This window comes from Tetranychus urticae, chromosome 1, assembly GCF_039701765.1.
Source record: "Tetranychus urticae isolate SD_2017Ah chromosome 1, NJAU_TeUrti_SD_1.0, whole genome shotgun sequence".
Classification (NCBI taxonomy): Eukaryota; Metazoa; Arthropoda; class Arachnida; order Trombidiformes; family Tetranychidae; genus Tetranychus; species Tetranychus urticae.
The window spans coordinates 30,157,251-30,184,817 of record NC_142958.1 but is presented as its reverse complement, the minus strand read 5'-3'; the positions used below and the strand labels follow the sequence as shown (position 1 = coordinate 30,184,817).

The 27,567-nt window shown below is 32.9% G+C and overlaps 1 protein-coding gene across 1 annotated transcript in view; it reads right to left on the bottom strand.

The window, feature by feature from the left end:
- Positions 1-6,198: 6,198 nt before the first annotated feature.
- The window catches only part of LOC107362041 (uncharacterized), a 52,903-nt gene continuing 31,534 nt past the window's right edge, over positions 6,199-27,567 (bottom strand). The window contains exons 2-8 of the mRNA XM_015929035.3: positions 24,243-25,038; positions 23,640-23,778; positions 21,954-22,329; positions 13,811-14,648; positions 11,703-12,087; positions 8,074-8,693; positions 6,199-7,599 (exon numbers count right to left, since the gene is read on the bottom strand). Coding sequence (XP_015784521.2) covers positions 6,935-7,599; positions 8,074-8,693; positions 11,703-12,087; positions 13,811-14,648; positions 21,954-22,329; positions 23,640-23,778; positions 24,243-25,038 — 3,819 coding nt within the window. The 3' untranslated portion in view covers positions 6,199-6,934. The remainder of the gene's footprint in view (positions 7,600-8,073; positions 8,694-11,702; positions 12,088-13,810; positions 14,649-21,953; positions 22,330-23,639; positions 23,779-24,242; positions 25,039-27,567) is intronic.

The following is a 27,567-nucleotide window of genomic DNA, read 5'->3' as shown; positions in this document are numbered from 1 at the left end:
TTGCTGTTACCGAACAAAGAGGACAACGAATAGCAAATCAAATACACTTACTCATGGCTTCTATAAATGTGAAAAGTGTTCAATTGAATACTGCCACAGATATGGATAATTGTGTTGCAAAGCATTACTTTCGAAAATTGATGATGCCAACCTATTTGCAATCAGACTCTCCTCTCATGTTTTTTCATTCCATATTATTTATCTATTCTTGTTTTTTTCTTTTGCAGATGTCAAAATTCAATATAAAGACACATCTTGAGAGGAGCTGAACTTGTTGCAAAGAGAAACAAAATTAGACTGGTGACAATAAAAATGCCCCTTGCCTTTGATTTATTTCACCAAAAGTTTGAGAAAAACTGATGGGATACAAAACACGATTTGTACAGTATTGGCAAAACAAGAACGGTTGAAAAGTTGTTGTATAGAGATACAGTCAATGCATCTATGCTATAAGAAATTGTGATAATGGTGATGATTAAGTGAATCGAGTATCATTAAAATACCGTGATGGAAAATAAGACGTAATGCAATTATAACATCAGAAGCACGTAACTGGCGCAACTGATTGCTAACGAACTCGAGTAAAACCTGTAAAAAAGTATAATAGATTCAAAAATAATGAGAGGAAGACAAAACTATCCTCATCGCGGGCTGTTATAAAAATCGCTGCCAGCATTCGAATGTGTCAGTGGAAAAAATAAATAAATTATGCAGAAAATTAATTTACAGCTTATGTTTTTTCGCTTGCAGTTACCAATTATTGAACGCATATTGCGTGAAAGTGTGAGAGATCCAAAAATAATGGAAGGACGACGGAACATAACTGATTATTTTGATAAACTTATTGAAACCACCGATGGTATAAAAAATACTGTTTATACAGTGTTGGTCGAACTCACACAGTCGAAAAGTTGGTGTATCGAGACAGAGTGCATTCATCTACGCTGGACCCTGTTTTTGGTAATGGCGATGACTCGGTGAATGAAATATCCTTAAAATACTGTGATGGTTTGACTCATGAGAAGGTTGATTTTCTGACAACAGTCAATCATAATGAATGCATCTAATTTCGGTTTATGCTTTTAACCATTTCAAAAATTGTATGTTGGTTAGGGTGATGGAATCTGATGGCAATATTGTGATTCTTGATTTCCTTGCATGGGTGCATCAATATGGCTGCCTTTTTGATTAGAAAAGGAAAAGGTTGGTCGCAAGCTAATATTAACGCTATAATAACATTAGTAACTCCTTGGAGCGGATCCGTTAAGTCCCTTAAAGCTTTTTTGTCAGGCGACAACTTTGACATAAATTACATAGATATTAAAATGATGAAAGAAATTCAGAAAACTCTAACATCGTTAGTCCACTTATTCCATCGCCAATAGTATTTGATAGAAACAAGATTTTTTAATTGCAGTTGAAACAAAAGTATGGGAAAATGTAGCAGCAAAGAAAGATAGCTATACAGCATGAAAAAGGGATAAAATTTAGAAAAGTGTCTGCAAGAAAATCTTATGCTGCAGGGTCGAAACAAACATCTTAGATTATTTTGACGAAATGGTAAAGTTAACTCCTAACAACACCAAATATTGTTTATATGAAAGCGACATAAATACAACTAAAGTTTTGATAATGACCACCCAAGATTTAAGTTGATACGCGAAGATGGTGTGGTAACGGATAAGTCACTTAGATATTGTGTTGGAAAATCCAACGTATAAGATAAACAATATTATAAGCCATTAACAGATTGCAAAAGACCAAGAGGTTCAAGAATGCATTGTGCGAAAAAGTGGTGGATTGCCCCTTGATTCAAATATAAAAAAACATGAAGCGGTTGATATTGAGTGAAATTACGTCTTCAGCGTCTAGTCACAGTATTGTAACGCTCAAGTTAGTTTGTTTCATTGTAGTTTTCTAAACAGACTTGCTTAAATATTCTGGTTCTTTGCTGAACTGTTGTTTATTCTGATCATAATTGTTCATACCAAAAATTGAACGCGATAAACTATAATTTTGATTCGAGATAACTGATTTCAAATAAATTCTCTGATCAAATACCTGAAGTTTCTGAGTCTGGTAATAAATTGACGATCTTTAATAGATCAAAGACTCACATTGTCTCAAAAAAATTTTGTTCATCGATACCATATTTTGAGAAAATGTTTTGCTGTGACTAGTTGGAAAGAAAAGAAAACACAGTTAAATTGGATCATGATGAAAAAAGTGGTGGATTGCCACCTTGATTCAAATAAAAAAAACATGCAGACGCTGATATTGAGTAAAATCGTCTTTGTCGACCCAATTCTAAAATTTCTTGTAAAGTTTAGACCAGGTTGTTTCAGTATTTGAAATTCAATGTAAAGACACATCTTGAGAAGAGAGCTGAACTTGTTGCAAAGAGAAGAAAATTAGAATGGTGGCAACGAAAAAGCCCGTTGTCTTTGATTTGTTCATTTGTTTCCTTCATCAAAAGTTTGGGACAATTACTGGGAAAATATTTTCTTATAATTTATCTATTAGCAACGAAAGCTATACAGCATGGAAAATGGATAAAATATTAAAAAGAGTCTGCAAGAAAATCTTATGTTGCAGGGTCCAAACAAACATCACGGATTATTTTGACGAAATGGTAAAGTTAACTCCTAACAACACCAAATATTGTTTATATGAAAGCGACATAAATACAACTAAAGTTTTACATTACGAAAATGTAATTGATGATGACAACTTAAGATTGGAGTTCGTACGCGTAGATAGTACGGTAACAGATAATTCACTTAGATATTGTGTTTATAAATCCAACGTAGAAGATAAATAATATTATAAACGTGGATATCTAACATATTACAAAAGACCGCGCTAACGAAAGATATTTTGTGCCCTCTTTACCGTCTATAATCCTTGCAGATATTTGCCTAAATTTATACAATAAATAAAGTGCTGCGATCTATAAGCGTAATGATAAACAACCGTAAAAACATCCATTATATTGAGTTAGAACATAAAACTAGGTTCTAACCATCATACTGATTTAGAGCTGTCTAATTTCAGCGTCGTTCGTTTCGAAACATAAGAGTCTGTGATCTATTACTGTTTTATTGGTGTGATGATAAAATACTATTACTGGTTGATGTTTAATATACCAAGGGTGAACTCTTGAGTTAGTCCTTATTCCTCTTACTTCTATATTATAACTGATTAAGTGAATCGAGTATCATTAAAATACCGTGATGGAAAATAAGACGTAATGCAATTATAACATCAGAAGCACGTAACTGGCGCAACTGATTGCTAACGAACTCGAGTAAAACCTGTAAAAAAGTATAATAGATTCAAAAATAATGAGAGGAAGACAAAACTATCCTCATCGCGGGCTGTTATAAAAATCGCTGCCAGCATTCGAATGTGTCAGTGGAAAAAATAAATAAATTATGCAGAAAATTAATTTACAGCTTATGTTTTTCCGCTTGCAGTTACCAATTATTGAACGCATATTGCGTGAAAGTGTGAGAGATCCAAAAATAATGGAAGGACGACGGAACATAACTGATTATTTTGATAAACTTATTGAAACCACCGATGGTATAAAAAATACTGTTTATACAGTGTTGGTCGAACTCACACAGTCGAAAAGTTGGTGTATCGAGACAGAGTGCATTCATCTACGCTGGACCCTGTTTTTGGTAATGGCGATGACTCGGTGAATGAAATATCCTTAAAATACTGTGATGGTTTGACTCATGAGAAGGTTGATTTTCTGACAACAGTCAATCATAATGAATGCATCTAATTTCGGTTTATGCTTTTAACCATTTCAAAAATTGTATGTTGGTTAGGGTGATGGAATCTGATGGCAATATTGTGATTCTTGATTTCCTTGCATGGGTGCATCAATATGGCTGCCTTTTTGATTAGAAAAGGAAAAGGTTGGTCGCAAGCTAATATTAACGCTATAATAACATTAGTAACTCCTTGGAGCGGATCCGTTAAGTCCCTTAAAGCTTTTTTGTCAGGCGACAACTTTGACATAAATTACATAGATATTAAAATGATGAAAGAAATTCAGAAAACTCTAACATCGTTAGTCCACTTATTCCATCGCCAATAGTATTTGATAGAAACAAGATTTTTTAATTGCAGTTGAAACAAAAGTATGGGAAAATGTAGCAGCAAAGAAAGATAGCTAGCATCATAATGAATGCATCTAATTTCGGTTACATGCTTGCAGACCACGCATTGTGAATTCTGTATGGGTGATTTTGGCCAAAGTATAAGTACATATTGTTACGATCAGATTCATGAGCTTCTTACCTCTCGTCAGCATTACTTAAATATTATATTCTCAGACAATTCATGACGATTTCTGGTGTATATAATATAGAAGACAAGTACGCAATGCTAGAAAACAAGCTCATGGATTCCTTAATTATTTTCCCCAAATTTTTGCTGGATGAAGAATTATTGCATACAACACCAAAAAAAATTTTAAAGAGATATCATAAACAAAAACCAAGAGATTAAACCTGAAATTTTATTCAATAAATGCATAGAAAACTCATCGATGCACATCATCTATTGATTATTCGCTTTCAATTATCACTCAAAATTGTCTCCGAAATTTTCTAAATCTTACATAGTCTTTAAGTGGCCAATTCCAATCTCTAACACGTAGTGGCTTATCATGCATAACTAATTTGAAACTAATGTAATTTTAGTTTGAAGTTTGACTAATTTTGTGTGATTAATTTTCATTTCATTATTCAGAAGTTGGCTGCAGCTTAAGTACTGGAAATAACATGCAATACTAAGCTTATGTACTGCATGAAATAAAGGGTAACATGAATTTTTGTTGAATATGGATGTTTAACAAATTAATTTATTCAACGAATCGACAATGTCTAATAAAAGTGTACTATACTATCTTTATTGCGACTCAGTTATTTTCATGATTGTCAAAATGTGTTAATTCGTAGGTAAATTGTGAAAAAATTTCACAAATTTACTTTCATTGTAGCAAATTAGCTAGAAAAAAGTGTCAATCGAGTTTGAATTAAATAGCTGAACGTTTGGAAAAGATTTCGAAGAGTTTAAAAAAGTTTTCAATCAAGATTAAGACAATGTTTTATTTTGTACCATTATGTAACCTAATCACATTTAACTGTAAGATTTTACAGTTAATCAATAAATGAAGACCAACGATTTCCTTGATGGCACATTTTCGCACCTGATTGGCCAGCTTGATAACTTTTGCTTTGTTTACTATTTTGGCTCATTCGAAGAGATTGCCACAAAAATTGCTACAATATAATACAATTTCATTCAGTTTCCCATCTATTGTCTTCTTGTTCAACCTTTATGTAAACCTTTTCAGTTTATCTCTTTTCATTATTCACAATTTTTCTCATTTCATGTCTTCAACCCTTTCACAACAGACATAGACAAAGTAAGCAACAAGAAAACAAACTTTGACTATAAAACAACAAATATTTCCATGTTTTGTTTTCTCATTCTTCATTTTCTTGTTCAGTAGAAAGAGAATGGAAAAGGAGAGCAAAAAAAGTAGAGTTTTTTTTCTCTGTCTCTCTATCATTCATAAATGATTCAAATGTTCAGTAATAATCTTATCTACATTTTTCCTCATTTTCATTTCACTCTGAATACATGATGCAGATGAAAATACTTATATATACATAAACTATTTTTTTATCTTTCATTTTATTCCAACCTTTTTCTCTTTTCCTTTTTTTTATCAACTTTTTCCTGTTTCATTTCTTCCCATTTCATCAACATGCAAACAAGAACAACAATTTATCGTTGAAATCACAATTCAAATGTTTTCCATCATTTCCAGACACAATTATGATAACAATTTTTTCCTTTTCTTTGCCATTCTCATTTCTCATTTGCTCAGAGCCAACTGCAAGATTAAGATTGGCCATGTTTATTCATATCAATATCAATGGATTGACATTCAAGTCTGTTTCCATGAAAAGTTGAAGGCAACACAAAAATAAAAGTGGACTCTTGATAGACAGAATAATTCATTAGAAAAGATCTGAATGATGAGTTTAACCTTCAAAGTGAAATGTTAAATGACAGACAATGAAATGTAATGAAAGGTAAACAGTAAAGGCTTCATGATTAAATTGCATCAACAATTTGAATGAAAGACCTTAACAAATGGAAAGAAAAAAGTTGAAAGATATTAAAAGATAAAATTTTATTTTCCATTTTTTCGACATTTTTATTTCTTTCATTGTGCATATTCAGTTTGCGTTTGGACTTGAGTGTGTTTCTTTTATACATTAAAGTTGATTGAAACAATCGTTTGTTTTAAAACAACTAATTAGTTGACAATGTTGATTTACAACGTTAATTGGCTTTTCTAACAAATAACGAGTTTCTAACGATGATAATGATAATATTTAACAATAATATTACATTTGGGAGACACGAATGGTAATAATGTACATCGAGTGTTTACATTGGTAAAAATGATGGCAATTGATCAGGTAAATGACAATGGGAATGATTGGACAAAAGTTGTTCCAGGTAAGGGTGAATAACGATACAACATTTATGTGGGAGAAAATTTTTTTAATGGAAATTGCATCCAATTTTATTCCAAATAATTGAACCAATTATTTGCTTAGATGCATTTTTGACATTGTTTATCACCAGTGGCTGATTATGATGATGATGGTTAAGGATATGGATAGTTGTATTTACAGGTGTTTTTGACGATTAATAAATTGAATTGCAATTGTTTTTGTTTGCTTTTCTACTCTTGTGAATCAATTTTCACTGGAAACAATTTTCACTCCCTGCAGAGTTGATTATTTCTATTGGCTTGGAGCTGTTGATGAGTTTACTACTCGATGAACAGGTAATGTAAACATTTTGAACCAGTTGGGTGAGTTTGGGTAAGTTTTCATTTGTCTTGTGCTTTACTGGTTGCTGGCTCTGTTTGATGGGCCAAGGTTGAGGCTGTGTTGACTGGTCCTGTTTGTGTGTCTTCAAGGCTTTGACTTCGCGATGGAGGCCCTCTTGATGTTGTCACTTTGATGGGAGATGCTTGCTTAATCAGGGATCGACTTAGGCTATCAGGCAAGCCTGAAAGTGTTCCTGAGGTGTGAGGGTTTGATGAACCAGATGAGACTGTTGATGAGACAAGTGGTGACGGTCCACGTAAAGAGGCTGCAACTGGTCCTATTGCTGGCCCAGAGACTAGAGTGCTTGCGGTTACTGGAGGAGGTGAATGTTCAGGGAAAAAGGCAAACATGCTTTGCTGTTTTTTCAACATTTTTTGCTTTGGCCCGGCTGGTTTGTTGCTCAACCTTAGTAGTCGGTTGATGTTACGATCAGTTACACTTGTTACTCCCGATGCAACACTAGATCCAGAGGCACCATCCCAGATGATGCCTGTTGTTGCCAAATGTTCACGTGAACCCAAAGGTGATCCTGTTGTTTGCTGTAGGGCGGAAATTTTGCGAAAATCATCAATACTAACACCACGGTGTAGTTGATCCCAACAGAACGAATCGAACGATTGTTCTCTTTTTAAATTGCCACGTCCAATAAGACGTCGATTCGAGCCTGGAAAATAAAAAATTGAACTTTAATTAATTTTTGTCAAGTGATCAACAACTTTCCAATCAAAGTACACATTTATTCACTGGTAAGAGAGGAAACTAAAAAGAGAGGTGAAAATGAACCACTTTAAGCATAAACTCCCTGCTATTTACTCTAAATATCAACTATAACCACATCAAGATGAATCTTTATCTACCTTTAATCTGACCAACAAATTAAATGAACTAAAGGAATAGCAACTGTTTATTCAATGGTCAGTATAAGTTTCATCTGGTAATCACCATGAAAAAAAGAGGAGAGACAAAAGTAAACAAACGAAAAACTGGAAAAAAAGTTGTTTTCTTGTCGACGTAATTTCATTGGAAAGCAATTTTGTTTCACTTCAATCTATTTTTGTTTCATTGAGAGAAGCAAAATGAGAGGAAAATAAAAAATAAATTTGCTCTTTTTTTCGTTCCATCATCATTATCTTCTTACCTGTTAGGAAACCTTTTAAATGAGATGAAAACTTATCCTCATTACTTGGTGTTCCTGGAGGTGGAAGGTCAAGTGTTTTAGCTGGATTATTATGAAATTTAATGATTGGAAGAAGATTATTGTTCTTCAATTGAACCACAATCTGATTAAGGCTTAAACTTAACCCAATGGAAGATATTGTATGATGAATGTCAACCAATGCAATTCGCTGACCCGTTTCTAATGCATTCCAAGCCATTATTGTATTATCCTCGGAAGCAGATACAGCAACTCGACCATCAATGGAAAGTTGAACTGAAAGAATGGTTGCTGTATGACCCGTCAAAGTAAAGGTTACATTGCCCGTTGTCGTGTCCCAGACAATCAGGTTGCAATCCTGTGAACCCGAGACCACCATTGACTGAACCATAGGAGCCGAGGAGACACAAGAGATTGGCTCTTCATGACCGACCAAGACTTGAGTGAGTTTGCCAGTCGACACTTCCCACACCTTCAAAGACATGTCCTGTGATCCGGTGATAATGGTTGAACAGTCGTACGTGCAAGTGTAACATGTAATGGGTTCGCTGTGAGAGACTGACTTCTCCAAATCAGGTTCGTAAACTGACCAGTAGCGCAAACTATTATTTTCAAATAAACAGAGAAAAAATCAATACTCTGACTGATAACATGATTTGTTGGAAAATTTCCTGACTCATGAGTTACCGGCAATTGGAATGAACGGAAATTGGTAGTGAATTCAAATGAAACATTGAGATCGTTGCAAATGTTCATTGATAAAGTTGCATTATCATGTGCAAATAATGACTCTGTTAAAAGGCAATTCTTGGAATCAATTGAGAGAAACGGAAATTCGGAAAAGGTTGAGAGAACACAAAAAGAAATTTTCAATTCTTTTGTTTCAACAATTCATTTAATATGAAAAGTATGAAGATGAAAGGTTGCAAAAAGAAACTAAATTTCAATCGATTTTTCCAACCAAAATTTCATTCCTAATGAACAAGGTAAATGCTATCAGAATGGAATAAAAATAATAATGATGATGATGAGGGCGATGATAAGAGAAAATCAATTTGTGATGAAAATCTTTTCCATATCAGAGGTAACAACAAATCAATGTAACTGATATGATTATAAGAATCTCATTGGGATAAGATTGAGGTTTCAAGAATAGCTTCAAGGTTGAGAACCAGAATTTGGTTTCTTTGCAACAAGAATAATGCTCTTGTTTAGCTCTTGTTTAGCCTGAAGCATTCACTTTTTTTCTTCTTCTTCACCAACATTTTCTTTCCTTTTCAAGAGGCAAAAGATGACAAAATGTGATTATGATCAACTTTGATGACTACAATGATTTGAGGCGGAGCAAAAATAAATTAATGTAAAAATGCCTCGAATCAAGGAGAAAACTTAGCAATAAAATGTTCTGTTTGTGACCACGAATCATGACTCAGAATCTACTCTGATGTTTAAACTTCGTTGAATTGAAGCTTAAGTTCAAATTTTCGGGCTCATTCAAGTTCCTTCGATTGTTGCCTTTTGACTGACTTTTAAAGTTTGTTTCTAAAATTGAAATCTTTTCTTCACTGGTTAATGTTTCGAGTCGATAACTCATTCTGATCAAAATGAATGTCAGAGCAGCCTGAGGTTTGATGATTATTATCATGAAAAGTTCTGAGTAACTTCCTGATAATGTAGCCAACTTGTGAATATCAACCAACCCAGAAAAGATAGCGTTTCAATATCTCTCGAGTTGTAACCACAATCAGTTGTGAAACAAAACGCTAATTCTGTTTGCATGAATGGAAAGAATTTTGAGAAAAAGAATTTAAATTCCGCAAATCATGATGCAAATCATGTCTTGTTGCTACTTTTGTCATGAGCATATAATCAAGTTGATAACAATTTTCTAAATTCATGTGCACTTTCATTTTTTAATAAACACTTTTATTCAATTATTTCGACTTTTCCAATTTCCATGCATTTTCTTTGCTCCAACAAGCATTTGTAAGCACTTGAAATTGAATATTTTTTCTTCTCATTGATATTGTAATTTTTGTTGAGAATATTTTTGCAAACTTTCCTTTCTCTTGCGACTCTCTTTCAGGTTCAATTGATCAACATTTTATCTCACCTTTACAATAATCATTTTTAATAGCTCAAGGGAAAGTTGCAAGTGACTGTTGCAAACTGGGAGTGCAATTGGGAGTGAAAAATGTTATCAACGATCAAATTTGTTTCGCTTCTCATGATTGAGGATAAAACTTGAAAAAATAGAGGTTTCAGTGTTGCACTTGAACAGATCAAGTCTAACTTTCATTTCCTTTATCATGATTGCTGGCTAACAACTTGTAACTCAATCATTTCTCACAATTTTGTCATTTTTTTTTGTTTCATTGAAAAGATGAAAACAAAATCTGAAAAACAATGGCAACATTCAAGTTAAAGTAAACCTTGTACAACGTAGAAATGATAAGATAACATTTCGCCCAACTTTGTTTCCTCTTGTTGACAGCCTAAAGGCGAGAATCCAATTTAAATTCAAATCTAATTAACGTCAATGGAAAAGAAAATTTTCATCTTTCTTTTTTTTCTCTTTTGTGTCTTCCTGTTTAATGTAAAGTTACTTTTAACAACATGATAAAACTGACAGGGAGTTAAAAGTTATTACTTGTAGTATTATTATTATCATTATTATTGTGTTTGTTATTTTGTAACAAGAAGCAGAGAATAGCTTTATCACTTAGAAAATTTGTTCAATTCAATATAATTAATTGAGGTTTATCTTTGCTTAACCCTTTTCTTGTGTTTTTTTTTGTTTCTCAATTTTCTGTAATGCTTTCTCCTTGCCTTTCTGTCTTTTCTGTCATTTATTATTTCAACCTTAAATTGATTGTTTAAATACAAAGGCAACATTTTGCTTAAAATAGTCTGTTTCCAGCTCTTGTTTCAACCTTCAAAAACAATGATTTCCATGATAATGATAGTAAAAAGGAAATGTTGGCAAACATGGAAATGGTTAGTAGTGTTATCTATTGAACTCGAGACAAAAAAGTTCAAGAAAAGTCCATTTCCATTTGTTTTTAAAGCATCGAAACTGGTGATTAAAACTAGGTCAGACGATCGCATGCCGAAATCGGAGCGTTGGCGAATCATTTCAATTAAAGGTCCGCTTCATGTTTAGACGTGATTAGAAGCCATTCGTGAAAAATGACTATTATTAATAGTTAGTAGCTGTTTGAGATTGGATTTTTTTGCGAAAATTTCGATTGGAAGTTTCGACAAAAAATCTGATAGTTGTGTGTGTTGAAGCTGAACTCGGTAAACAGAAAGTTTATTAAGATTGAATCAATATTTAAGATGAAGGTAAACAAGGCAACACTGAATGAGGAAAGATAATGTGTTGGTAAATGAAGTCTCATTGTACTGTTAAGGCTTCTTAACGAGTGATAAGTTGAATGATAATCTTATCAACCTTTTGTTACAATAATAATGCAAAATAACTCAACGATTTACTTGGAGTCAAGTTAATGACAAAAGCTCATCATCTTCTAGTTTGAGCTAGTTTTAGCTCATTACGTTGTTGATAACTTTTATCAGCTGGCAAAATGTAATTGGATTTTCATTCTCACCTGTTATCATTTTTACCTCCAACAGCAAAAACTGTATTACCAAACATGGTTACCTTGTTTGTCAACTTGGCAACATTAACCAGAGTATTGCCTGAATCAGCTTGCCATAGGCGATGAAAGCCTTGAGAGTCAATGGACAAGATGCGACGAGAGTCGGTGCTAACAAACACGGAATCAATTGCAGCTGAATGGTCAGGATAGACAAACACTTTTAGTCCCAGTGTGAGTGACCAAACACGAACAGTTTTATCCTCTGAACCAGAGACACAGAAAAATCCATTGGGAGAAAAGCTTACACAGGTAATTGGTGCAGAATGGCCGGACAGAGTTGCATGAGTTTCACCCGATGAAAGATTCCAAACTTTGACCAGTGAGTCACGAGATCCTGTAATCAAAGTGAACATCAATAAAAGTTTCATTAGTAAATCAAGTGGAAAACTTTCTCATTAACTTCATCACAACAATCATTAGTTTTTATTGATGAATGGTGAAACTTTGATTTGCTCAATTGAACAAGTTGACTCGATTTACATCTCACAGATATCAGCAGTTATTAAAATTCATGGTGCCAAAGGAAATGAGAATAAAAGTCAAAACTGAAACATCAGCATGATAGAGAATCTCAACAGTTTTACCTTTCATGGGATGAAAATAATGAAAAAAAAGCTCATGAGTATAATGATGATTGTTGCCAAAAAATAGCATTAATGTTAATGTCACAAGCATATTAAACCTTTAAACTGTTTTTAAACCATTCCAGGTCTATTCCAGGCAACCTTTTACGACTCATTTTACACTCAATGAACATGTAACAAAAAGATTGTGTTAATTATTACGTGTTGATTAACTTGATATCATTCTTTTCCTCATTGATTAACATTTTAATTGTACACTATTTACTCCTTTTTATGATCATTTACTCCTCTCATCAACTCGTTACTTTTCATCAAAACTAATCTCTATATTCAAACTTGTTCGTGTAATGAATTTTAATTCTTGTTTGTAACAAATTAGCAGTTCAACTGTTGTCTTTTGGTCGACATAAATGTCCAACTAGAATAAAATGAATCTTGAATCGCTAAGGTTGACTTTAAAGATTATATCATTTGTTGTTACAATAATGATGCAAAATAATCTGATGTATTGAAACAGAAAGCTCTTTCAACTTGCAAAAAGGTCGATAAATTTTGTCAACACTTTGAACTCAAAATTAGATGAACTTTGAATAAAGTCAATCTGAAGTGTAAAGGTAAAGGTGATAAAGAAAGCATTTATTTGTTTCCTCGGCTACTCAACAATTGAAACTCTGTTTAAAAATATGACTAAAAGTTGAATAAAATGAAAATTTATTGCCATCAACTCATGTCGTTAAACTAATCACCTCTGTGAGTAAATAAAGTCGAAGCAAATCGTATCAATTTGTTGTTACAATAACAATGCAAAATGCCCAAATGATTCACTAGATGATGAACGCGAAACATCAAACTTCAACAGTTGACTAACAAGGTTGACTGTAACAAGAAAATCTTAAACTACTGCATCTACTAGGCTATACCTTTTAAGACAATTTTAAAGCTTTTAAAAAACGATTTTGATGAAAATGCCCAAATTTAAAACCCAAATATCTTAGGAACCACTCAACTCAAATCCAAGAGGCTTCTTTAAAGAATCGGGTGTCCACTAGCGATTGACATTGAAAAATCTCGAGCTCAAAAACAGGCAGAATCTGTCACTGTCCTTTAAGGAACCACTAAATCTCCGGTAAACAGACACCAGTACGTTTTATGAAGCTTTGCCCTACCGATTGCGCTATGTCCCATCAAAATCGGTGAGTCTTAAGTAAATATGTTCCCTTATAAGAAAAACAAATCTTTTGATTCAATTGTTAGCTCAATGCTCAAGAGCGAGCAAGAAAAAAGTTTATAAGTGGAGACACTTGGTTATTAGCGCTGTGCTAGATTGTGCGTAACAGGTGATCGTACTTTTCAATATGAAATCTGTCCATCAACATTTTGTTTAATGATTTGAAAGATTAAATTTTTGATTTGATATGAAATGATGCATGAATGAAACAAAGAAACGGAAAAGGGAAAATTATGATCATTTACCTGTAACAGCATAAGTTCCATCTCTTGAGACTGCAAGGCAAGTAATTGGATCTTTGTGTTGGTCAAATTTTTTCACCCTTAATGATGATGATCGAGATGATTTGTTGGACGACTCATGATCCGTGCGATTAGATGTTGTCCGTGAAACTGATGATCTACAAACACTGTTTACTCCCATGTTGGAACCATTTGAAACACTAATAACATTAACCGTGTTGTTGTTGCTGCTGATGCTGGTGACATTGTAATTGCTATTTATACCATTATTGTTGACTGTTGAAGTTGCAGTATTCATAATGTTGTCATTATTACTTGTATTGTTGGTAAAATTGTTGGAATTATTGTTATTATTGTTCATGTTGGTTGCTGTTGTGCTGTTATTGTTGCTCATAACAATGTTACTCACATTATTGACATTATTAGTTGAGCTGTTAATGACAGTGTTGCTCGTCTCATTACTCGAGTTTACCAGTACATTTGAAACATTATTAGCTGATGAGGTTAAATTATTTGTACTTGATGAATAGTTGTTGGGATTGCCGAGAGTTGCATATAGATTGGTGACTGGACCCGAGGAGGCACCCAAAGAAGAGTCAACCTTTTTCCTTGGATAAAAGTTCCAGATAATTACTTTACATGTGCCACAGGTAACTAAATATTTATCACAAGGTTGACTAATGATGGATGTAATCATGTCTTGATGGGAGGTTAACGTTTGTATAAGATGAGCTGAATGGACATCGTAAATGTGAAGTTTACCATCGCCAGTTCCAAGAATAGCTCGACTACTGTCTTCAGCAAACTTGACATAACTTACAATTGAATTACTTTGATGTTCCTAGAAAATAATGTCAATGGAAAAGTCAATTAGTAATTGGCACATTGGCGCATTTGACACAAAAGTTGCATTTACAATTCACTTGAACAACTATAACTTTATCCAGCAATTTGATGACAATTTTCATCAGCTTATCGAGACTTTTTTTCCTTCCTTCAATTTCACTTCACTCACTAAGCTTGGAATAACTTTTTTCTTCATTCGATTCATTCTTTTTTTTATTTGCAAAATTTCATTTCAACTCAAGCTCAAGTATTTTTGAAATGCTGATACATTTGAAATTACATTTTTTTCACCTTTTCTTTCACTGGTAATGCAATGGTTAACCCAAAGATTTTAATGTTCATGGAAATGTCAAAGTGATAAACTGCAACTTGAAAGTTTTTCAACTATTTTTGTTCACTCAAAGTGGGTGAAATTTTTTTCTTTATACCATTACGTTTATTCGCGATTTGAAAATCTGTTTATGTTTTGTTTAAAGAGAAATGCAGCAAATTTTGATGAAAATGTGCAAAACTGTTATTACAAAGCTTTTCAACTTGCCTTGAAATGATTGATATTGAATTGAAACAAATCATTTTGACTGATCTAAGAATAGCAAAATATCGCAATATATCCATTCAAATCAAATAAACTTAAATCAGTCTTTCCTTTGCTTCTGCCAATCCAATCAATTATCCTTTACAATGGATAAATTTGATACAAATCAACTCCAACTTGACTCTTGAGTGATTCACACAGAATTATATTAGAATGTAATCAACTTTAATCAAAACAATAACCGTGACAAATGAGCCAATATAATGCAATTATTTTAGCTCTCATCTCATCAGTCTTGTCACAATAATAATTCTAATCAAACCAATGATCAACATTGTCTCAGCTCAACTTGACCCCTTGTGAGGAATCGACTCTAAATCCTTTTTCTTTTTACTTGCAGTTTGTAACTCACAACTTTCTTTGATTTTCTCTATTTTTCAGTTTCCTTTTGTCCAGCACACTTTTTCTTGAATTTTTATCTGATTATTTCGTTGACCTTTTCATTAACAGAATTTTCCATTGTTCTTCATCCACACAAAAAGGTTTTGCAAGAATAATTTTCAATCATTTTGAATTATTTTTTATCTCAAATGATGAGCAGAGATGAATTGAGTTAGTTGAGAGAGAGAAAACTTAATCAAGCATAAAAAAGTTGTTTTTTGAAATTGTGAGTTATTCAGTATTCATTGAATATAAGTAGCAATGCAATACCATAATTTGTTTTCAACAACTTTATGTGCATCTCTAAAAATTTCTTGTGGACAGAACAGAGATTCATCTTAATCATCAGCATGGACTGGAATAAAGTTTGATTCTCAGATGTGTCGTGAAAAATGTGATTGTCATATTTGCAGCAACTTTCAATTAAGGATCTTAATTACATCCTCATCAACTTTTTCACTCGAAATTTCCCATTGTCGAGGATAGCAAAGAAAATTGCAAGTGTTGATGTGGGGCATTCAGTGAGGAATAAGCATCTATTGAGTTGACCAAAAAGCAAACTTCATTGATGCTATCTTCGGATTGTGTAAGAATTCCCCTTCTCTGTCCACCTTAAACTCCTCCTGGACCTTGCACAAAACCGCACTGCACTGTTAAACAAAACTTTCGAATCGATAAATTTCATGATTGCAAAAATAGACAAAAACGATCAAGCAAAAAACTTCCATGAAAAAGCATCAAGAATAGCAAAAAGTATAAGGAAAAAAGTTTCACAAGTGACAGTGAGAGTGAAAGACAATGAAACCGAAAGATCTTTTTTGAACGGACTGTGATTGCAATTTTGTACTATTTTTTCAGTCGAACTATACATAAGCACCAGAATTGGCGATAATACACGTTTAGCAAATATATAAAGACAAATGCCAATAATTTGACAAGGTCAACTAAAAAGAAAAAGAACTAAATCTTGATGTGAAATCAGCACAATATAAGAAAAAAATTGAATATGAGAAAAGACTACTTTGAGAAATGATCTATTAAGAGAAAAGAAGAAAATCAAGCATTCAAGGTTTCTTTTGAATATATTAATTCGAAAAAATTCAACCTAAATATTGCAGGATGACCATACACGAACATTGTTCGATGCACCTTCTACATTTGCCGCATATCTTATTACAGATGAGTGGATAGGGTAGTCACTAGAGGCCTCGGAGGCGGTCAATGATTTTCATGCTATCATGGTAAGAATGGAAGCTGAACTTACACAGAACAATGTTAATACAGTAGTTTCTCTTGCTGCACTTTGGGCAGGACCATTAAAAGCATTAAAACATTCATTTGACGTGATACGTTAGACATCCGACCGCTCTGGCCGGGTAGAAGGAACTTGTCTCAGAAAACCTTCACTTCTCTTGTGCATTTGTTTCCTTCAATGTTTGGGACAATTACTGGGAAATATTTGCTTAAATTCTCCTATTAGCAAAGTAAGATATACAGCATTGAAAATGGATGAAATTACGGTAAGTTTATCGTCAAAATCGGTCAAGTTTTATCTTCCTCTCATTGTTTTTGAATCTATTGTACTTTTTTCCAGGATTTGAGCGAGCTAGGTGCTTCTAATGTTATAATTGCATTATTTTGGCACAATCAGTAGTAATAAAAAGCACGACATAGCGCAGTGGTAAACTGCCAAATGACACAATATTGTATAGTATTCAATAAGTTTTATTTAATCTCAAGAATAGATAATATTTGTTATATAATGTCAATATTGTATCTAATATCTATTCTAAAAACAGAAAAGAAAGCCCAATAAGCAAGCTTAACTAAGTTAAACGAAAAAGATAGAGAAAAGAAAGAGAAATAAGTTCGGTAAACTTAGTTAAAAGTTTCCTATGTTAAGCTATGGTTGGGAAAAGAAAGCGAAAAAACGGTAATGTTCTTTTTAATAGTAGTCGAATTTTATGAGAAAAGGTGTTATATGTGGTTAATTATCTCAATTGACAGTACAATCGAAAGGATTAAATTCAATTATTGATTGACAAATTCCGCTTAATTACCGGTTAAGAAGGAATTAGGAATTATTGTTCACCAGAAAAGAAATGGAAATATCTTCGATTGAAACGATCTCAGGAAAATTCACAAATCAACATTCATTTGCTCAAAACAAAGTCAAATCCCAAATTCAGTTAATTCAACACGCATGATTTCTTGCCCGTATGTGGTTGCGCTTCACGAAGCACTGAATCTATAGCTTAAACTTCTGAGACACGATTTCCTAACTTTATTTAGAGATTACCTATTCAATCCAATTCAATGTTTAATGTCCTCATCAACTTGGACTTGTGAATTTGATGTTTATAGTCAATTCATTTTAAACTTAATTTCTAGTCAGAGAGGATGATTCATTTTTTACGTTTTTCACTCTAAAAAATAAGTTTCGATTGACTTCCAGGAACTCCGGATATTAGAGAAGATTCAGTTTCCTTAAAAAAAGTATCTTTCAACTTGAAGCTCAACGTTTTCAACATAAATTCAAAATGTTTGTCCTTTTATTCACATAACCACTTTAAACAACTGGACCCTCTTTTTCACACTCGATTGTGTTCATATGAATAGAAGTAGTCGATAGAAATATTGGGATTGACTTTTGAAAGCCATTTGCGGTTATTGAAAGCTCTAAAGGAATAATTTTTGCATAAGCATTGTTAAGGCAAATTGTATTTGAAATATCCAGTGATCATTAACAATTTACAGATTGTTAACCATGTCCAGTTTATTGGTACAATCGAAGGAGTTTTGAGTAAAAAATAAGTCATACGTATATTTCCGCATACAAATTTCCTTAATTATTTCTTAGTATAAATAACTCCTATACCTCTAGTGAAATTCATTATTGAATTTTGAGTTGACTGCAATCGATTTTTGTTTCTATTTGCAAAGTTTTTACTTGTTGATTGTTCAAAAATAAGAATCTTTCATCCATGTGAAAATACAACAGATGAAAGGGTCTGGATACTCATGTTCTGATCCAGATTCAGATTCATGTTCATGTTCATTCTGATAATTGTGGTTGCATCATTTTCTTCATCACTTTCGTTCATTTCTTCATGATTTGGTCCGGCCTCATCAAAATCGTTATTATGCTCATCTAAATCCATGATGTGATCATCTTCACCGTCGAGCTGAAACATGTCTGACACTTTAGTCAAAGGAAGTCTAGTGGCTTGCGGTTGATCTTCTCTATTCTACGTTTTGTTCTGGCAGTAGCGATCAATACAATAAATCCTAACATGAAAAACAAAAACATCTCTTTTTCCGAATTGAAGATTATTAAACGGATAAAAAGGAATTGAAAAGAATGAAGAAAGCATGCAATTAAAACTCATAAACACGATCAAGCAAACATAATAAAAATAGTTAAACATTAAAAACTGATTTCTCTGATCTCGCGTAAACATGGAAATCCTTAATCTCACGAGTTCAATGATATCCTTGTTATCTCGGGTTCACGGAGATCAACGATAACAATAATCTCGCTAGTTCAGCACGCGCGCGCGTTTTTCCTGAATCACTTTTAACTCACAACTCATTGCTTGTTTCTTTATTTCGATTCAGTGTGTGTGTGTGCTAGAGTTTGTGAGTCAGTAAAACATCAACTCTATGCTTATTCACAAATTTTTAGGTTTCTAAGCCAACACAAACACAAAAAAGTTAACTGAAATATATCTGTACCAATTTTTGAAAATCGGTGATTTGGTACTGAAACCGGAAGTCTCCCTATTTCCGACTTCCTGTGCTTGAAACGTATGTTTTTCTACTACTAACACCTCGTATATGATCTTTATATTCAGCTCCTCTTCGCTCATAAGCATTTAGGTCGGGTTTATTACCTCGGTAATACTTTCGATAAACTTCAACAGCTATGTTGGACATGATTGCAACAATTAACTCTCTTACTCACAATCTTTTTCTTTCATACTTACTTAATTGTTAGAACAATTTAATTTTTTTTAGAATATCACAGTTAGTTACTTTAGTTAGAAATTCGATTAAATTCAGCTTAGCTATTAGTTTAAGTTCTAATTGTTTGTTGAATTATTTTCAAAAGTGCATATATATTTTCCACAAGCGGGTTCCGCTTAGCACTACTCTTATGTACTTCACTTTCTACAAAAATTTAAGTTGTTGATGGAAGAAGATGATAGATTTGATTTTTGAGTCAAAACTTATAAAAAAGATCATAATAAGTCCCCTCTGGACAGCAAGAGTGTCGAAAAAAGACTAACAATTGAAAAAAATTTGATGCCTGTTTCGGGTAGAAAAGATCTGATTGAGGACGATGAATCCTACTTTCCATCATCTGATAAACTAAATAAGTTTTTCTAGAAAGTGATCCCGCTCAGCTCGACACTAGAATTACCCTGAAGCACAGGTGAAAATACGAAAAAAGAATGTGCGTTTGAATCAAAATTGCAAGGGAAGGATGCTCTGAGGCATTTTTTCGTGCCTGCCAATTAGGCAATAAATACTCAAACCTTATTCAGTACAAAATTGATACAATTCGTTAGAAAAAATTACTCCTAAAATCTCTACATATTTTGTGCAATGGTTCATCTAGTCATTACGCTTCTGCAACATAACAATCATCCGACATTAAAATGGAACCGCCCAATTTACCTCAAAAGCTCAGTTGAGAGGTTCTGATCTCATCTCAATGTCAAAGTTTATGAGAATGATTTGGCCAGCGAATCATTTCCCTACTCTGAGTAAGAGAATGGTGCAAAAATCAAAGACTTGGTGTCGACTGTTTCGAGAGACCAGAATTTCAGCAGCTACCTTCAATGGACCTTATCAGTAATTTATGACAAGAATTATAGAAATGTAAGCAAGAATTTCAACAAAAATTGTCTAAATGTATTTTGTCCAAAACATTAGGATTCATAGTCAAGTTGTTGCATCAATTTGTAGCAGCAGTTTACAAGTTAGTAGTTTACAAGCAAACTGGCGAAGAAAAAGGTTGAAAATTTCAAGCCACAAATTATTTGTTGAGAAAAGGTTGAAAGTCAGAAAATCGATATAATTCACATGATTATCTCTATGTAATTGGAAACCTTTCATCAAGTTGAACACTACTGTTTTCAGGGTTTAGTTCTTTGAGCAATGATTGGTATTCAGTGGCAATATTTCACAGCACAAAACTTGGATTTGGTAAGAAAATAATGCATTTGATTTTGAGTGAAACAAAGTTTCATCTTGAAATAAAAGCAAAAAGAGAAATGAAATGAAAAACATTTCATTAACTTGGATAAAGAAATAAAAAGTAAAAAATATTGTCCATGAATTATAGTAATGGTAATGATAATAATCAGCGTAAATGGTGATATTCAATGCAATAATATATCATGTAAATGTGATCTGCAATTCTGTTGAATAAAAGAGAATAGAGGAGAGAGAAAAAAATGCTCAAGAAAAAGGATAAGAATGGAGTGAGGAATATGCATTGACATGATGTGAACTTTTTTTTCTCTGGTTGCTTCATATTTCCATGTTTTGGGATGCTTATCAATTTTGATGGCATGTTTTAAGCTGAAAACCACAGGGATTGTGATAAGCATCAATGTACATGGGACAAGGAAAGAGCATGGAAATGTATAAGAAAAAAAGGGGAGAAAAGTATTATATTAATATTTAACAATATTAATTATCCATTTCAAGTTGAAATGATATTTTGTATTCCAGATAATGGATGATGAATATATAGAGAGGGTAACAAAATGATGAGCAAAAAATGATAATGGAAATGAACAAACAAAAATATTAATAATAATCAAAGGAAGAAGAAGAAGATAAAAAAAGACATTTTTTGTTCATTTATTTACATTAAAGCAACATCGATAACTGATGAGATATCGATGTCGATGTTGAGCTGTTCGTGTCATCAATATGCAATGAAAATATGATTGCAAACGCAAGCAATGAATAAAATTGTCGAGTGAGGAATGTAAAAACATAATCTCGAAATGCCAAAAGTACGGTATTATTTGTAAAAGTTCAGTGAAACAAATATTTTTTGAAATCTTGATCACATATTATTGAATATTCAAAGCTTTTTGGAATGCGGAAAAGGCACGAAAATCTTGCTGGAAAAGTGTTCAAGTTGAAGGAAGAGATAGATCTTTATCAATTTGCATAATATCGAGTGTTATTGCAGCTTTTGTTTGCTAGTCAAATGCATTCTTCATTTGTTGTTTCATTGTGAAAACATTGAATTGAACTGACTTTGTTTTTATCAACTCGAAAATAAAAGTGACAATTACTTACTTGTAAAATGTGAACCTCTGAACCTGTTGTTAAGGCTCGTATGTGAACCTTGTTGTCCTCCAAGGCAAGCATAAGAAAGGTTGAATCCATTGAAATGTCCATGTGAAGTATTGCTTTGGGCAAAAATATTTGATTGAGAACACAAAAAGTATCCAAAGACCAAATGGATACCGAACAGTCTGTCGATCCAGCGGCAAATATATCATCCTCTAGGTTTACCTTGATACAAGTAATCATACCTCGATGATGCTCTAATCTGCCAATGAGAAGGCCACTATCAAGACGAACAACACAAATGGCTCCAATCTCGGAACCAGAAAGAATATATTCCTCATTATGAGTTATCGCTGTACACAAAACACCCGCAACGTGATGACTAAAAAAGAGAGAAAAAAGAAAACATTAGTACATTGGCACGTACGATTTTCAAAATTTTCATCATTCATTGAACTTCTTTATGAGATATTTTCACTTGCCAAAACCTGCATTGTAACAAGCATCATCTAGATATCAATTTTTGATGAAAATTCACGTTTGAAGCAACAGTTTCAATCAATTGTGATTCAATGTGCAATCACTTTGACCCATTCAATTAGCAAAAGCAGGTCACTCTAAAAATATTGTCAAGTGCCCAGCACGAGGAGGGTGAAAAGGTTAAAACTAAATAACGATCATGAAAACACGTGATGTTGAATTGAAACTCCATTACCTGGCAGTAACAACAAAAGAATACTTTTCTGATTAAAAAAAAGTTCAATTTACGATAATTGCTTTTAAAGATGAACAAATTGGCAAGACTAAACTGCAAACTAAATTTGTTGATTGGATCAATGGAAGGTAAAGTAAACATTTGGACGTTAAACAATGCTTACAAGTAAATCATATCATGGTTAATACATGATAAAGTAGCAACAAAAAAGTCCATTAATCTTGTACATAATCAATTAATCATGTTGAAGTTGGTAAAAAGATGAAGATGAAGATGAAAAAAGAAGAAGAGAAAAGAAGAAAAAACAAAGCAAAATCATGGAACAAGTTGAAAGTGTAATTTTACCATTTCACTTTTATTTCCGTAGGAATGATGAATTTGTCAGGAATAAAACCAAAACTATTCAACCTCATTTCTGTAAACTTACTTGTTCTTCATCTTCATCTTTTGCCTGTACTCATGATGAATGTTTTCACTGTTAACTGCAAGTTATCACAAAATTGAGTGTAAACCAAAAGAAAATGTTCAACGTTTCAAGTTGAAGTTTGTTGCATTTTTACATGAAAATGTATAAATCATGGAATTAATAATTGTTCATTTTTAAACACAAACAAACTTTTGATTATAAAAGATTAGTTTCTCTTTTCCTTATTGCCAAAACTGAAAGAGTAAAAACAAGAAAAAAAAGATTTTCTTTTAAAGGCTCAAAGAAACCATTTCAAGTGAATAATCGTGATGCTAAAGGAATTGTAAAGAAGACTGATTTAAATGAGTTGAAAGTAAACAATTGCAAAGCAAACGCAGATGAAAAATGAGAAGAAAGATGAAAGGAAAAAAGTTTTTTTTCTAAAATTTAAAGTTGACCATTTAGTGTTTGTAGTGGGCAAGAATGATGACTTGAAATTGCTTCAATTGATGGGTCATTTTTTTGGTGAAAAAAGGGAAAAATTATCTTCTCTTGAACTTTCTTCACTTACCCTAAACTATATCTCGAGTTACATTCAATTTCTCCATCAGCATCAATTTCCCATAAAATCACAGAAGTATCCTCACTCCCAGTAACCAGATAACGACCAGAAGAGGATATATCAAGGCACGTAATGGTTTCTCGGTGACCTGATTAAAGTTGGTGTGAAAAGAAAGATCATCAAATTAAGTTGAATCAGTTTGAATTTAGGTGCTCCTCAACAAGTTGAAATGTCTTAATGAGTCAATATGAAAACCAGAAACTTGAAATCTTCATTTCTGTCGACTCAAATTTCATTTTCATTGAAGATGAAAACTGGGTTTAGTTTTGTTTGAAATGTTCAGATTTTCGATTTTTACTTTGATCGATTATCTTGCTCGATTTTTCGCAAAAATTGATCGATTTGCAATTTTTATAAAACATTGTTAAAAAACATTTTCGACTCGAAAGCACATGATTTAAGAGATCAATTTTTTCTTGGTTGAGATCGATCAATTTTTGAGTCAAAAAAATCGATTAGATTGATCTTGGAATCGAATCGGAAGGTCACTAATGTTGAGTTTGTTAAATGAAACTTGATGGTTGGCATGACTGTGAAATGAAATTTTCTCACCTTGAACTGATTTGAGTAAAGTTTTAGAAGCCAAATTGAAAAAATGAATTGATCGTTTATTGCAAAAGATGAGATTCTGGTGGTCATTGGTTAAAGTTGCACGAGTTATTGCATAAGGACATGATATCACAGAGACTTGCATTGGTAGGGGAAGATGAAGCCATGAATTTATGGGAATCAGCAGGGAACCTGAATACCTGGCACACCAGTTGACCGTATCTCGGACCAAATTTTCAAGATATTTGGACTCGGCGAAGCGATTGATTGGACTTAGAGTTGAACTTGTAAGGCTATTGTTGATATTTTTAGACGCATTTGTTTTAACGTTAATGGCATTGCTGTGACTCTCCTTGTCACCCATTTGATCACAATTATTAGATGAACTGAAAAGTGAATCTTTATTGGGATAATTGAGTTGAAGTTGATTGATGCAAAGTCCACTTGTTGAATCGGCAATGGCTGCGGCAAAGGGTCTTAACCAGAGTAGTATCTCTATTGACAATTGGTCGGTATTTTGAGAGACAATGTTGACCGATTGTTTGGTCATGTGGTAAAGCAGGTCAACCTCCCAGTCAATGATTTTTCCGCGAACCAATTCAAGGACTGATCTGTAATAACTAATGGATGAACTTTGAACAGCAGACATCATGAAGTCGATATTGAGCAGAGCATTGTGTTTCAACTTGTAAATGTCTTCACAGGACAACAAATGAAACCAAAGTTCATCAATTTCACGCAGCATGTCCGAAGAATCATTGCGGTAGATTTTATCTTGAGGATCACGATTGGATAAAACCTGAAAAGAAAAGTAAAAAAGATTGAAATTTTGTACGAGGAAAAAAAATGAGGTCAAAAAAAGGCAAAATACACAAAAAAAAGATGATCTCATTTTTCAGTTTCCTAGTTTCACACAAAGAAAAGTCACCACATTTTGAATAAATTTGATAGTAAAATTGAATTGAGCTTTTCATCATTTTATTGGACAAAATTGAACTCTTTTCCTTTTCTTTTTTGTTAACCTTTTTTTATCGTTTGAAATGGAGATAAAATCTTCCAATAACCCAATTGAGTTCATGGATAAATAAAGAAGCGAGTGAATAGCAACCAAGCAGAGGAAAATAGATAAATGTGTAATATGAAGTCAAATTCAAAATATTTATCACGTTAGTCCAAGTGAATAGCAAACGATGTACTGATAGTTAATGCTCAGAAGACAGCTTCCTCCGAGCCCCAATCCTCACTCCCAGTTATTTCACTCCCAACATTTTGTAAACAGTATTCTCCCAGAATTTCACTCGACACTTTTGCAGTCAATATTCAACTCCCAGTACTTTCACTCCCAGCATCACTCGATATTTTCACCTCCAACTTCCCTCCCAGCATTCCAACTCCCAGAATTTTCTATTTTTACTTGTAAAACTCGAGTTTTCCAAATTTTCCATCTTATTCTAAACTAAGATTATTGATAAGCTTTATTGATAGATATTTATAAACAGAATTGAACGCAAAAGAATGAGATGAAAAGTTCATTCTTATACACTTGTTATTATCCCGAATATCATTTTTTCTTGTTTGCTCCACATTTATGTTTATATTGAAAAGAAAAGGAAAAAAGGTCGGAATTTCTCCAGTTTCAACTTTTTACCATGATAATAACAGATTAGTTTGCATTGGTAATCTTATTCTTATCATTTGTTTTCCTTTCCAACTTTATTCTATCATCATCATCATCATCGTCCTTGTCGTCTTATCCATTTTACAGCTTATAACAATAACAATAATAACAACAATAATGGTAACATAAGTATTGAGCATCTTTTTTCATCCTTATTCAACTCCCCAACAATTTAGTTTCAACATTTTCCCTTCTCGTTTTTTTCTCTTCTCCTGTCTTGTTAAATTTTTTGTCCTCTCACAATACTTGGAAAAGCTCACAAAACTAATCTGATTGTATTGATGATTCTGTAAGCCAAAAATGTTCAAGTCAAACTTAGTCTAAAGCCAACGCTAAATCGAGTTCATTTTACCTGAAAATAGTTTTTTACTTTTTGGTAAAAATTTTTTTAATCTTTGCTTTTTTTCCATCAACAACTCAATTCTTTTGGATTCTGTTCTCGTCTAAGCTGACAATCAGTTGACAGTTTACTTGTTAACAATAGTTTTTACAGCATCAAGTTGCATACCTGAGATGTTTCCAGTTTGAAAGATCTTTTTCTCTTCACCTGCAAAAAGGTTCAAGATTAACTCAACAACTTTATTCAAAGCTTTTTTATGCTTTTCCATTTTAACTCGACAGCAGTGAGAAAAGGTAAAAGTTGATAAAGTTACTGTTGCTTAAAATGCGATTTTGTCAACACATTCATATAACTGATTGTTCAAGTTGGTTCAGTTTGAAACAAAATTGTCTTCAAATTGTCACCAGTCAGTAACAATTTATCTTTGTTAATGGATCTTTGTTGTTACCATTTGCGATCAGAGAAAAGAAATGAACAAGAAAATGGAAAGGGAAGAGAAAAAAATTCAACCTCATTTTTTTCATCTATTATCTTCTTTTTCTTTTCAACTTGCTGTACTTTTACCAAAGGAAAAAAGGTAGTGAATGTAAACAGAATCAAGATGAGCTCCATCAAGGTAACCATCATGATGGTGATGATTATCTTGTGAAGAGGAAAAGGAAATTAAAAGGATGCAATTTAAAGTTATTTTTTGTTCTCATTTTAAACTTGACTTGATTGTCAACCTGCTTCTGATTGACTTTAAAGTTTACTCTCATTGGCTGTGATTCAATTGTTGAACTTGAATTCAGTTTAGAGTTGAACCATCAAGTTGTACATCCTGATTGATAAATACAAACCTAATTGTGAACAAAATGAATAAGTTCATGAAAATGGTTCAACTGACTCAAAAGGATTCATAAGCATCGAAAAATTTGTCAAGCAATTAAACAATAATGACATTTGTTTGCAAACTTTGAGCTGGACAATAGAAGCTCAAGTAACTGAAGTAACTCGCGTTGGTTGATCAAGAGACAGTCGTAGTTGGAGATTCCGTAAATGCTGAAAATCTCTGATGAATCCAGATTATTCCAGTTGTAAAGTTGACCAAAATTTTATGAATATTTCAATGACGAAGAAAAGGACAATTTATCAAAAATGGTCAGCTTTGCGGAATGGCAGATCAAGCTAAATCAATTCATGGAAATGAGAATTGAAAAATTCATTCCTAGCGTGGTTTCATCTCTGGTGATTTTATACTCGTTACCATGCATTTCCAACAGTTTTTCATGATACCTCGAAAATGAAACATTTCGAAAAATCAATTTAGC